At 46.6% G+C, this 12,247-nt stretch overlaps 1 protein-coding gene and 1 non-coding gene across 6 annotated transcripts in view; both read right to left on the reverse strand.

Annotated features, from left to right (window-relative positions):
• Window positions 1-208: 208 nt before the first annotated feature.
• The window catches only part of RIN2 (Ras and Rab interactor 2), a 216,870-nt gene continuing 204,831 nt past the window's right edge, over window positions 209-12,247 (reverse strand). For all 5 annotated transcript variants that reach the window (XM_054723638.1, XM_028144929.2, XM_028144930.2 and 2 more), the window contains 3 exons: window positions 10,610-10,741; window positions 5,283-5,446; window positions 209-2,050 (listed from right to left, as the gene is read on the reverse strand). In XM_054723638.1, the coding sequence (XP_054579613.1) occupies window positions 1,727-2,050; window positions 5,283-5,446; window positions 10,610-10,741 (620 nt within the window). In that variant the 3' untranslated portion in view covers window positions 209-1,726. The remainder of the gene's footprint in view (window positions 2,051-5,282; window positions 5,447-10,609; window positions 10,742-12,247) is intronic.
• LOC114231462 (small Cajal body-specific RNA 24) lies at window positions 6,371-6,499 on the reverse strand. The gene has a single exon (XR_003617420.2). It is a non-coding gene; the product is annotated as a small Cajal body-specific RNA 24 (non-coding RNA).

The following is a 12,247-nucleotide window of genomic DNA, read 5'->3' on the forward strand; positions in this document are numbered from 1 at the left end:
ACTGGAAATCCTTTCTGCTCAGAACACCCTTTTCCTTCTGCTCCTTGGTTTTTGCCTCATGTCAGTACACAAGCTGCTGAAAAGGTAAAGTCTTCTGTTTCCTCTCTGCAGATTATCTAACCACAAACACCAGCGTGGGTTTCTGATTCACATTACATGATATGGCGCGCAATTATATTCTGCTTCTCAAAGAAAAAAGGCAACTAAAGAATATTTCAAAATTATTTTCACACATGATTATCGTACAGTATTACAATGTATTATGTGCAAAATTCCATTTAAAAAAGTCATTTACAAAAGGAAGTATAACACAGTTTGTGCTGTGGGTTCTGGATGTATCACAAAAGCTAACAAAGGAACAAGGTACAAAGCCAACCAAGTCAGATGCCTACGCATCTTTGCACAGAACAGTAACATGTTTTTGCAACTACCGGTGTTACGTGGATACAAGACCCTCATACTTTGAGCACCCCCCAACCAAGTTTCACAAAACATGAGTTTACTTCGCCACACATTCTTAAAATGCAGATGGCCTTTTGGTGCATTTGCAAACTCTTTTCCAAACAGCATCTTACTTTCCTCCATGAACGTCACCGTACACATGACTTGGTCTCTGCCCCAAACAATTTGATGCCGTTAATTTTGACTTAAAAAGGGAAATAACAGTGTTATCTTTTTTTTTTTCTTTCCTCGTGGAGCTTTCAAAATTGTTTCCAAAGGCAAATAACATAAAAAAAAAAAAAAAAAACACGTTGCCAAATCTCACTGTCTATTTATGGTATTCTCAGCATAGGTGGTTCTTCCATCTTCTTTTCTCACTTCCTTCAAGGAGCCTGAACCAGCAGGCTCACTCCTCAGTCCTTTGTTAGAGTCTGTATTTCTCTCTCGATCTCTCTCTACATCCCTGTCTCTCCTGATCCTCAGCATCACTTGGTTAAAACACAAAACAGCACAATCTCACGGAGCGTGAACAAGGTAACAGTACATCAGATTTCCAAAGGCATTCTGTGGCCAGTGTCAGTAATACATCGCTTTACGAAATCCAGCAGCCTCTCCCCACAAAGTTGCCGCAACATCCAGTTACAGAAGAGGGGCTTATACAATGCAATACTCTCAAATCCAGCAAGAGATTTCTTTTGGAATATTAAATGTTAAAATCACATGCATAATTATAGAATATTTTAAAGTTACAAAAATAGTTTAAAAACCAATCCTGACAGTTTACCTGCAACTGCTATAAAATTTCTATGAAATATATAAAAAACACAAAGGCTCTTTGTAAAATAAAACAAAAACAACAAGAAAGAATAAGAAAAAAAAGTGAAAGGATGAAGCCATCCACAGAACTGAGAAGTACTTGACGCACTGCATCGGCCAGTCCTGCCAGACACCTGCTGCTGAATGAATTCAAGAGAAGAGCTTGTACCTTACATGTTTATTAAACACACACACATGTCTGTGAGCCTGGCTGCGGGTAGGCAGCAAACACTTTTAGGACACTGAGACCATCAAATGCAACTCTCCATCTCTGAGGGAGAAGCCTCCTGTTTCATGAACCTCAGCTACCTGGCTTGGGCAATGTGGCTAAAGATGCCCTTTGTCAAGTCCGCCCGTGGATGGCTTAGTCACTGACCCGAGGGGTCTCCAAGGAGGTGCCTGCTTTTCAAGCACAAGCACGCGGAAGGCGGGAGGCGAGGTTCCTAACCACTGGAGCGTCCGGCGTCTCCTAGCAGGTGGTGAGATCTTCTTCCCCGTTCTGGAAAATGATGCCGTAAGGGTCGTTCTGGATGCGCTTGTAGACAAAGTGGAAGATGTGGGGCTGCGGCCGGCTGTGCAGCTCAGCCTTGATTTTTTGAGGGTAGGTGTCCTCTGCCAGCTGCTGCCACGTTTCGTCGACAAAGAGGAAGAGTCTGTACTCCTCGGGGTCCCCCACCTTAAACTTCTCGGCACAGAGCTGACACACGTCCTCGGTGGTGACGTACGGTCGCACCAGGAGCGTCTTTCCCGTGCAGCCACTGTTGACCTCTTGGAAGGCAACGCGGAGGTAATTCTGCAGGTGGAAAGAGAGAGGTGGGGGGCCGGGTGAGAAGGGGGAAACGAGCAGCCATAAGTGAGCATGATGAGATGCGAGGCAGCAGTCTAACTTGCAAGCCACTCCTCGAGCAAGGCTCCGGCTCCTCAAGATCACGTCAGGACGCGAGGCCGCCAAGTGCAAGCACAGAGGCTGAGCTAAACGTGGGCAGTGGGGGAGCAACAACATGGACTGAGTGGTTGTGTTTTAATTCCTTACAAATATAAGGAGCAGGAAGTTCACTGAGCTGGTCTGATCCCTGAGTCAGTCCTTCATTAACCCTGGGTAAGAAATCCCTGGTGAAGAGGGTGAGCCAGATCCCAACACTGGGTGGATTCCCAGCTTGAAAAACAAACTAGGCGGAAGAGCCCGAGCCAGGAGTCAGCAGGAAGAGACGTGTAACATACGTGGACACAAGAGCACATGCTGGACTTGTTTTGCATGACTTTTCATGAGGGCAATAATGTTGGGTTGGACCACAGGATACTGACAATATTTGACCATTTGGCGATTGTATGTGGTTCAACTTAATACAAATGGCTCTCCGTGCAATATGGAAAAAGTCAGCAGGAGGAAAATGTCCATTCTTCCAAAAGGCTTTGGAGATGGAGCTGACTGAGTGCAGAGCGGTGCTGGGGGGCGCAGAGGAGAGGTTTGCAGGCTGGGCTCTGTGAACAGGGCCAGGTGTATGCCATCACAAAAGACAACACGCCTCCGGTATCACAGACGCAAAGCCCTGATGGGGCAGAAAGAATCCTACACTCATAGCAGGCTCTCTGAGAGTCTGTGACCCTGAATAACTTCTTCCGTGTCCTCTTTAGGAATGGGGTTCCCAGATAAAACAGAGAACACCTAGCTAAATTTGATTTCTCGGGCTTAAAACTCTTTCCCTTTCTAAACTTTCTCAGGGGTGAAGGGAAGCGGTGCTTGCTCTCCAGGGTCTCCATGGTTACCATGAGGGCTCACTGGGATGTGGGAAGGGCAAGCTCCATCAGAGGCAAGGACTGTGCGCTCTGCACTGGTAATGGACATGCTGGAATTAGAACCTCAGCCAACACACATCCTTGATATTACCAACCCCCTCCTCTCCCATCTCCACCCCGACACCTGGCCCACACACTTGGTATCCATTTACTCACTGGCTCCGGAAGAGGACTTTGTGAAAGTCTACATTTTTTGCATTTGACTAGTGAAGAAACTAAGGCACAGAGAGGCTGAGCAACTTGTCCAAGGCCACACAGCCAGTGAGTGCCAGACCCAGCATCTTCACCACTGCTGCGTGCTGCTTCTCCGGTGAGGAGACTTGTGTGTGTGTCTGTGAGCCCTGATTTAGGAGTTCCAAGTGGAGTTTTGCGTCTCTGTTTTTGTTTTTACATCCAAACTGCGTGCTAACAATTCCCCTCTTGGGTTATATGTTAAGGTGCTCCATCTCCTGGGCAAGCAGGGCCAGTGGAGGGAGTGTGAAGAGGGAAGCGGGCCCTGTGGCCGCTGAGGATCTCCAGGTTAGAAACTCCAGCTGGAGAGAGGGGGCGGGAGGAGGGGCTGGTGGCAGGTGAGGAGATGGACGAATGAGCTTTTCTTATTTCTTCTGTTCCTCTCCTCAGAGGGTGGGCAGCCTTAGCAGGCCCCTCCTGGGACAGGCAATCACAGTATCCCAAGGGCCTGTGTATGCAAAACCACTTAACACATGGACAGCTCTTCAACAGCCCAAGGGGCAGGGGAACACATGGTATGTGTTCTTGCTTTTTACATGTATGTACACAGGAGGGAATTTCTGAGGACACTGCTACCTTAGAGAAGAACTTGAAGATCTTGCCTTTCCATGAAGGGCTTACTTTGTACCACATGTACCTTTGTGTATTTTCAGAAAAGGCAAGGAAGGTGAATCTGAATGCGGACATGGACAAATCTGTCCTGCTTAAAAGTTCACCACATGGCACAGAGAAACAAAACACAGTTGAGTTTTATAATATGACTTGGAATTTGCAAAATATGATTCAAACACACTTGCAGACTTACTCGTAATTTCATAGACAATGAGCAAAATCAAGGGTTGTTGTGCCGGGTAAAGTTTTCTGTCACCCTAATCTGCCTCTCCTCTCTCAGAAACAAGCTCTTTGGGAATCTCACATTCCTGGGCACCTGCTCATAGTCATGGAATATTCCAGATAGGGATCCAGGCAGCACCTGACCGGCTGCCAGAGCTGATGCTGCCAGTGGGATTCTGGGGTCTTCCATTCTGGGGGGATGGGTGGAGAAAAAGGAAGGGGAGAAGGGAAGGCATTACTGCACCCGCCCCCTCCTCTCAGAGAGACCAGATGGGCTCAGGGCCTAACCCTGCTATTTCCTGTCAGTGTTTTTTTTTTATTTTTTATTAATATGTTTTTATTAATTTTTAGAGAGAGAGATAGGAAGGGAGAAGGATAGAGAAACAGACACATCAATGATGAGAGAGAAACATCATCGATTGGCTGCCTCCTATATGCTCCCTACTGGGGATCAAGCCTGCAACCTGGGCATGTGTCCTAACCGGGAATCTAACCATGACCACTTGGTTCCTGGGTCGACACTCAACCACTGAGCCACACCGGCTGGGCGAATTTTTATTTACTGATTTTAGAGAGAGAGGGAGAGAAAGAGCGAGAGAAAGAGCGAGAGAGAGCGAGAGAGAGAGAGAGAGAGAGAGAGAGAGAGAGAGAGAGAGAGACGTCGATTTGTTGTCTCACCTATTTATGCATATATTGGTTGCTTCTTGTATGTGCCCTGACTGGGGATCAAACCCGCAAACCTTGGCATGTTGGGACGATGTTCCAACCAACTGAGCTACCCGGCCAGGGCTCCACTCAATCTTCTGATGAAATAAGAAACCTGCCACCTGTGCCGGAGAGCTTCCTCCTTGATTTCCTGTCTGCTTAGGGCTCAGTATTCATGCTGAACATTCTGCTAGAAATCCCGCCTTAATTTGACTTTGTTTTCTTAAGGGCAGCAAAACTTGGGCCAAACCCACATATATTTTTTTTTTACTATAAGCAAAACAGAGAAGTGAAACAACAAGGTCAGAGGGTGGTTTAAAATATCTCTTCCGCCGAATGATTTGACAAAAGAGGGACCTCAGGCGCCCTGAGCTCTGCGTGCCCTGGGAGCCAGCTCAGCCTCGGTGGCGGACAAAGGAAGCAGGTCCCCCGCCCTGTCACCGCCGCTGGCCACATACCTGAAAGTCGTCCACGGAAGGGATGGTCCGGTTGGTGGTTCTCCGTTTGTGCCACTGCCTCAGGGTGTCTCTGGTCTCGGAGCTGAGCAGTCTTGCAGCTTGCTCTTCTTGGAAATTCTTTATCAGAGAAAGTGCCCCATAAGCGCTTGTCAAGTAATAGCCCCCTGGAAAGGACAGAAAGGGTGAGTCTCCGAGTGTCCAGCTCTGGTGACGAGTTAGGGGACTTGTAGAGGCTGTGCTTAGTATTTTCTCCATTTCTCCCACACGCATGCCCTGTGGGACCACGGGACCACAGCAGCACAGAGCCAAGAGCATGTCCTTCCCGCCTCCATCTGTCCGTTCACGCATCATTCCCTCCCTCCCCACACCAGATGTACTGGGTGACCCATTCTGGGCCGGGGATGGGGACGCCGACGGCCCTGGCTGACAATGCCCTGCGTTCACTGCTGGGATTCCCGTTCCAATGGGGGAGACATACAAAAATCTCAGTTATTTCAGTGCAATTGTGAAAATGTTTTGCCAGGAAAGGTCAAGCCTTTTTGTGGGCCTGAGGGAGGTGGGGAGGCAGGTGCGGGTGGGGCGGTCAACTGCTCTGAGGCCAGAATCATTTACTTTAGCACCAGGAGTCCGCATATCTCCTGGCAACACTTTCTGGGGCTTCCTTTTTTTTCGGTAGGAATTAGTATTTTCTAAATTTTAAGTAAAATATATGCCTCGAAAGGACTGCACAATATACAAGTGTGTTCCCAATAATATGGGTTTTTCAAAAGAACTTCTCCCTCCTGACGCCCTTCCCTACCCTTACTTGGGAACTAAGGTGACACATTTAGGAAAAAAAATAATTTATAAGGAAAAGCAAGTAATGTCCCTTTTATGGAGCATTTAGGAATGATTTCTTATGCTTGGGGAATGTTAAAAGACTACAACACTGTGAGATACACAGAAATGTGTTCATTGTTTTGTCCTCAACTGTAATTTGGCGCCTCCTGGGGAACTTGCAAGCACTGTGCTCTAGAACCACTAGGGGGAGCCCCAAATGTTTATTAAAAATTCCCTAACTGGGCACCCACATTTAAAAAATTATATATATATGTCAGTAGAGGAACGATCCACCTTTTCCACTTGCAAAGGGTGAACAGAAAGCCACTATATTTCTTTAGGACATTTACAAAGAGTTTTCTTCACCTTAAGAAGAAACTGGCTAAAGTAAATGTCCACCCTCATTTTAAATTGAGAAACACTCTTTGTCAACACACGATTGAATCTCTACCATGAGCCCAACACAGGTACAGAGCAGGGGATGGGTTTTTAGGAAGTAGAGTCTGAGTCTCTGCTCTCCAGATGTTTATAAATTTACTAAAATAAGTGGACACTGGTAGTTTATTCATGCAGGAACCAGAAGTTAGTTGTGGTTAAGTCAGTTTTGTGCAGAAGTACCAATTTCATGGCCAAAGTATCTAGCTGCTAATGCAAGATCCCTAACAACTACCTCTGTTCAACAAGTGACAACAGTCAGGATGGCGACTGGTCCCCCAGCTGAGAAATGAGCCCCGTGAATCGCAGTGGCCAGGTAACTTGAGAAAGAGAATACCTTTGTGCTTTTCAGGTCACTGATGGAGATTTGGGAGTTATTTCTTGTTAATCCTCACCCGGGGATATTTTTTCCATTGATTTTGGAGAGAGTGAAAGGAAGGGGGGAAAGACACACAGAGAAAAGCATCAATGTGAGAGAGACACATTGATTGGTTGCCTCCCGTCTGCGCCCCTACTGGGGCTGGGTATCGAGCCTGCAACCGAGGTACGTGCCCTTGATCGGAATAGAATGTATGACCCTTCAGTCTTCAGGCCGATGCTCTATTCACTGAGCAAAACCGGCTAGGGCTGGAGGTTATTTTTTATGGCTGCATCATTGAGGCCACTCTGAACAATGCACTTTCCATGCACAGATCACATGTCAGGCTTTTTGTTTAGTTATTTGGACAGTTTCATGCCCCACCAGCTGGGGGTAAGTTCCCCAAGGTAGCTCCACACACTAATTCAGAACTGTGAGTAGCTGATTTTTACTAAATATTTGTTCTAAGAACAAATCAGCACATGATTGACCGTGAAATACAGTAGTACATTTAAATGCCACAGAATTTCAGGAGAAATCATTATCGACTTAAATATTCAAGAAAGAGGTGTATTAGAGCTGAGACTTGGAGGGACTGTTACAATCAAGTTTGGGAGGGAGGGTGTTTCTTTTGCACATCAAATATTAGACTCCATAGATAAAGAGATAATACAAGCATTGAACAGACTGCCAAACCTCAGAGGGAAGGCAGGGGAGAGTGGCGGGGGATCAGGGGTAAGAGATCAACCAAAGAACTTATATGCTTGCATATAAGCATAACCAATGGACACAGACACTAGGCGGGTGAGGGCATGTGCTAGGGGGTGGGAACAGCTGGGGAGAGACCAATGGGGGGGAGGGGGAGGGAAAAAAAATAAATTTTAGACTCCATAGCTGTGATCTGTTCAGGCCACAAGAAGAAAACTCAAAATGCTGGAAGCACAAAACTGACCACACTTTGAAACATGTGGATGCAATTAGAGGAAGGTTTACGTTTCAGCAAAACTATCACCCTACCACAAGAGCTGTGCACTGAAAAGGGTTCTCTGATGCTTTTTCCATCAATGAAACTCCCCACATAAGCAGCAGAAGCGATGTGGGCTGTTGCCCTGCAAAGCAAAGGGCTGGCCTCGAGGGCTGGGCCGGTGATGTAGCTCTCTGCTCAGCAGCTTCTTGCTCCCGGCCACACAGCTTCAGTTCACTGACATGCAGGCCTGGTCTGTAACCACAGCCAAGCCGACTGGGCTGCCCGGCTCTCCCACGGAAGGCAGCCAAGAAGCCTGAGACACAGCTCCGTGGAAGCAGGCTCCAGCTAGGCATGAGTTCACAGGCTGCTCTAAATGTTCACCAGCTGGGCCCTTGTGTCTCTCTCTCTCATGCGTGATTCCTGGAGGTGAGGACAGCAGCCTGCTCATCTGTCATCGACACAGTGTCCAGGGCAGTGTCTTCCTTTGGGGAAAGGCTGGGAAAGGTGGCAGGAATTGGCTGTCTAGATCCTCGGGCCACAAGATGTAAGCACGTTTGTCCTAAGCACACATTGTCAGCAACAGAATGGTAATTTTCTTAGTGAAACTGGCATGCTCGTTCCCTAAAGTGCCAAGAATGTGACATACTTATCACTAGAATTAAACATGATTGGAGCTAAAAACAACAACAACAAACCTGGATGCACATAAAATTACAAAAATGATGCTATCCTATATAATAAAAGCCTAATATGGTAAGTGTCCAGTTGTCCAGTCATTTGTTCAACCAATCACCGCATAATATGCTAATGATATGCTAAAGCTACTCAACTGCTCGCTATGACATGCACTGACCACCAGGAGGCAGACACTCAGACTGGTAGGTTAGCTTGCTGCTGGGGTCTGGCCCATCGGGACTGAGCGAGACTGGCCGGACATGCCCTGAAGCCCTCCTACGGTCCCTCCCCGGCTGGCCAACCTCCCACGTCCCTCCCCGGCCCTGATCATGCACCCGTGGTGTCCCTCGGCCTGGCCTGCACCCTCTAGCAATCCGGAACATTTTAGGGATGTTGGAGAGATGGTTTCAGCCTGATCCCGCAGGCCAGGCTGAGAGACCCCACTGGTGCACAAATTCGTGCAGTGGGCCTCTAGTATGTAATAATGATGCAAAATGTGAGAATGATGGCCTGGGTGTTTCTCTTGATGACTGGACAAAACCACTTGCCCCCCACCTCCTCCTGTCAAAGCCCAGGGCAGAACAGGTAAAGAAAGTTCCAGGCAAGGCCTTGGTGGCTCAGGTTGTGAATGAAAATGAGGAGCAATAAACAGGCAAGAGGGGAGAGGGATGAAAGAGGCTCATTCATGTCTATCTAGGGTGGAGGGGCGGGATGGAAGATATTTTCCCTAATCCTGAGTCAACACTAGCCCTAGAGGGGTGGGAAGGGTGTACCCTATGGGCTCCCAGGAGGAAGACAGACCTAGTAAGAAAGGCCAACAATAGGGAACTAAGGAACACGTTGTGGGGGTGACGATACTACATTTAAGTTCCCTTCAGGGAAAATGCAAGTATGACACATTCCCTGGGGAATCCTATCAGCCCCAGGACCCTTTTACTCAAGCCTGGACTAAAAGTCACTGGAGAAAAGATGGAAAAAAGAAAAGGATAGGCGACAATTCAGAACTCACGGGACACATGAAAATGGATGAGCCGGATTCACAATGCACAGGCCCTGATTTGTTCTCCTTTAAAAAGACAAGCCCGCAGAAGAGTCCCAGTTATTTCTGTTTTTCATCCAACTTATTTCCATGGCAAAATACCTAACGAGTGTGTAAGGAGAAGGAATGTCTGCTAAGACATGTTGGTATCAGGCAGGCACAAGAAGAAAACTGAACTGCCAAGATAAAGCAAAACAAACTGCCCAGATTTTACTCCACTGTCTTTTTATTTTAACTAAGAGCGGACACTATTTTCTAAATAAAAAAGAAAATCACTGCTGTTTTCATCTTGAACACCAATTTTTTAAAAAAATGATGAAAACAAAATAACAGCAGGACATTCTTTCAGTGAAAATATTCTCTAGCAAATGTTTACGACTTCCTCTTGAAAGCAAAGAAACTATTTCTTTTTTCAAAATACCACTTATTCTATTGAACAAGATTTTTTTTTAATTGCAATCAACCAATCTTGGTGAAGTGTAATTATGGCAGGGTTACATTTTTTGTGTGTTTTTCTGATGTTTCCAAATTTTCTACAATGACTGTGTATTACTTTTGTTGTTAGAAAAAAGGTCAGCACATTCTTTTAAATTAAAATTAGACCTAACTCTTATGATTTCTAAAAAGCTCCCACGTAAGTGCTTAATAGGTACAGGGTTTTATTTGGGGGGTATATATGTCTTTAAAAATTGTTTAATCCTCACCTGAAGATATGTTTTGTTGATTTTTAGAGAGAGAAGAAGGGAGAGAGAGAAACAGCGATTGGTTGCTCCCCATAACCAATCGAACTCGAAACCTTTTTGTGTAGAGGACGATGCTCCAACCAACTGAGCCATAAGGCCAGGGCTATTTTGGGGTACGTTTTTGGAGGCTAGATAGAAGTGGTGGATTACACAACAAGCAAGTGTACTAAATGCCACTGAATAGTTCACTTGAAAACAGTTGATTTTGTTATGTGAACTTCATCTCAACAACAAAAACAAAAAATCCCCCCTAAGCACCCAGTTCCTCCCACCTTCCCGAAAGTACGCTACCTTCTCCGTGCAACAGCGAAGGGTCTAAGAGCTCCATCATGTACTCGATTTCCGTGTCCAGCTCCAGCATGTCGCACTGAGCTATGACATAGGTCAGGACTGGCAGAAAGTCGTCGGCGCCATACATCCTCCCTGGGAGTAGGAGGAAAGGGGAAGACAGGAACATTTTTACCAGCATTTCTTGCTTTCATCTCCTACTTGCTGCTTTTATTAGACAGTGGGGAGTCATCCTGGGGCAATGTGCTATTCACAGACAGAGGTGGGCGTTGCTGGAATCCGGTGTCTCCCACAACCCTCCCGGCTGCGCATGTCTCAGACCAGCCCCAACTCACAACGTCAGCATGAGCATCTAGGAGTCGATGAACAGGGGAAAGGTGTTCTTTCTCCCCACTCCCAGGAGTTACAGCGTCATGCAATAGGTCCCAGTACTTTTAAGCCGTTTAACTTTCAGCCGTTATATCTGCTTATTTTGTCACCCCTTGGTGTCCTGTTACCTACTGCTTCCTGTGCAAGTTAATCCCAAACCTAATGACAGGAGCACATTCAAACCAGGAGTAGAGGTTGCTCTCCGCTCCACATGGGAGCACACGGTTGATTCATTGAAATGTGCGAATTCAGCATGTGTTGCATAGATCCACCCGATTAATAAATGGCAAAAAAAAAAATGTTAGTCCTATTGCTATTTTTCGTGACAGTGGTGATTCTCAACTAGGGGTGGGGATGGGGAAAGGGGTGTGATTTTACCCCCAGGGGAAATTGGCATTATCTAGAGACATTTTTAGTGTTGGGACTGGGGGGCAGGGGTGCAAATGGCATCCAGCAGTAAACTTACAGGAAGCACACAGCCCCCTCAACAAAGAGTTATCTGGTGAGGATGTCATCAGTGCTGAGGCTGAGAAACTGCTTCAGAAGAACATAACCCTGTGCAGGTGTTTTCTGGGATCTTTGACGTGATTTCATGAGCTACAAATACATTTTCTATATGTCAAATATGCTGGCAAAATTAAGAGGTGATGTTCATAGGCTACCATTGCTAGCCCAAGAGCTCATGCATTAACGTCTTTCCTCAACAATTTGAATGCACGCACATTTCCATCATAGCACACGAGGCGTGGTTAGCAGGGCCTGGGCTCTCTCTCTGCTCCTTCTCCAAGAAGCAGTTTCACTCAGAGGAAAAGGTGGGAGTCACTCACGGAATTACAACAGGCTCCCCGAAGACCTAGAACAAGGCAGGGCTCAATCACTGCGTATGAGTCACAGTTATGATCTACAAGAGGCAGCACAGGAAGCCCCAGGGCTTACTTCCCATTGCAACTCTTTTGTGAATTCCAAGTACATTGCTTTAGCTTGTTTCAAAGAAGGGAGAGCCAATGAAATGGCTGTAATCAAACTGCATCATTACTGCAAGCCCCATCTGACACATGCTGTAGATCACTAACACAAGCCCTCACTGGCCAAAATGTAGTAATGATCATCGCTAATATTTCCATTGCACTCGGGGCTATGCAGGCCTTGTCCCATCTAACACCCACCTTATGAAGGAAAGGGTCATAGCCAACAGCAGGTGCAGACACTGCATCTTAGAAGGCAAAGCAAGGCGGCCCAAGTCCCCCAGTTAATGAACTCATTTGCAAAGCT

This window comes from Eptesicus fuscus, chromosome 12, assembly GCF_027574615.1.
Source record: "Eptesicus fuscus isolate TK198812 chromosome 12, DD_ASM_mEF_20220401, whole genome shotgun sequence".
Classification (NCBI taxonomy): domain Eukaryota; kingdom Metazoa; phylum Chordata; class Mammalia; order Chiroptera; family Vespertilionidae; genus Eptesicus; species Eptesicus fuscus.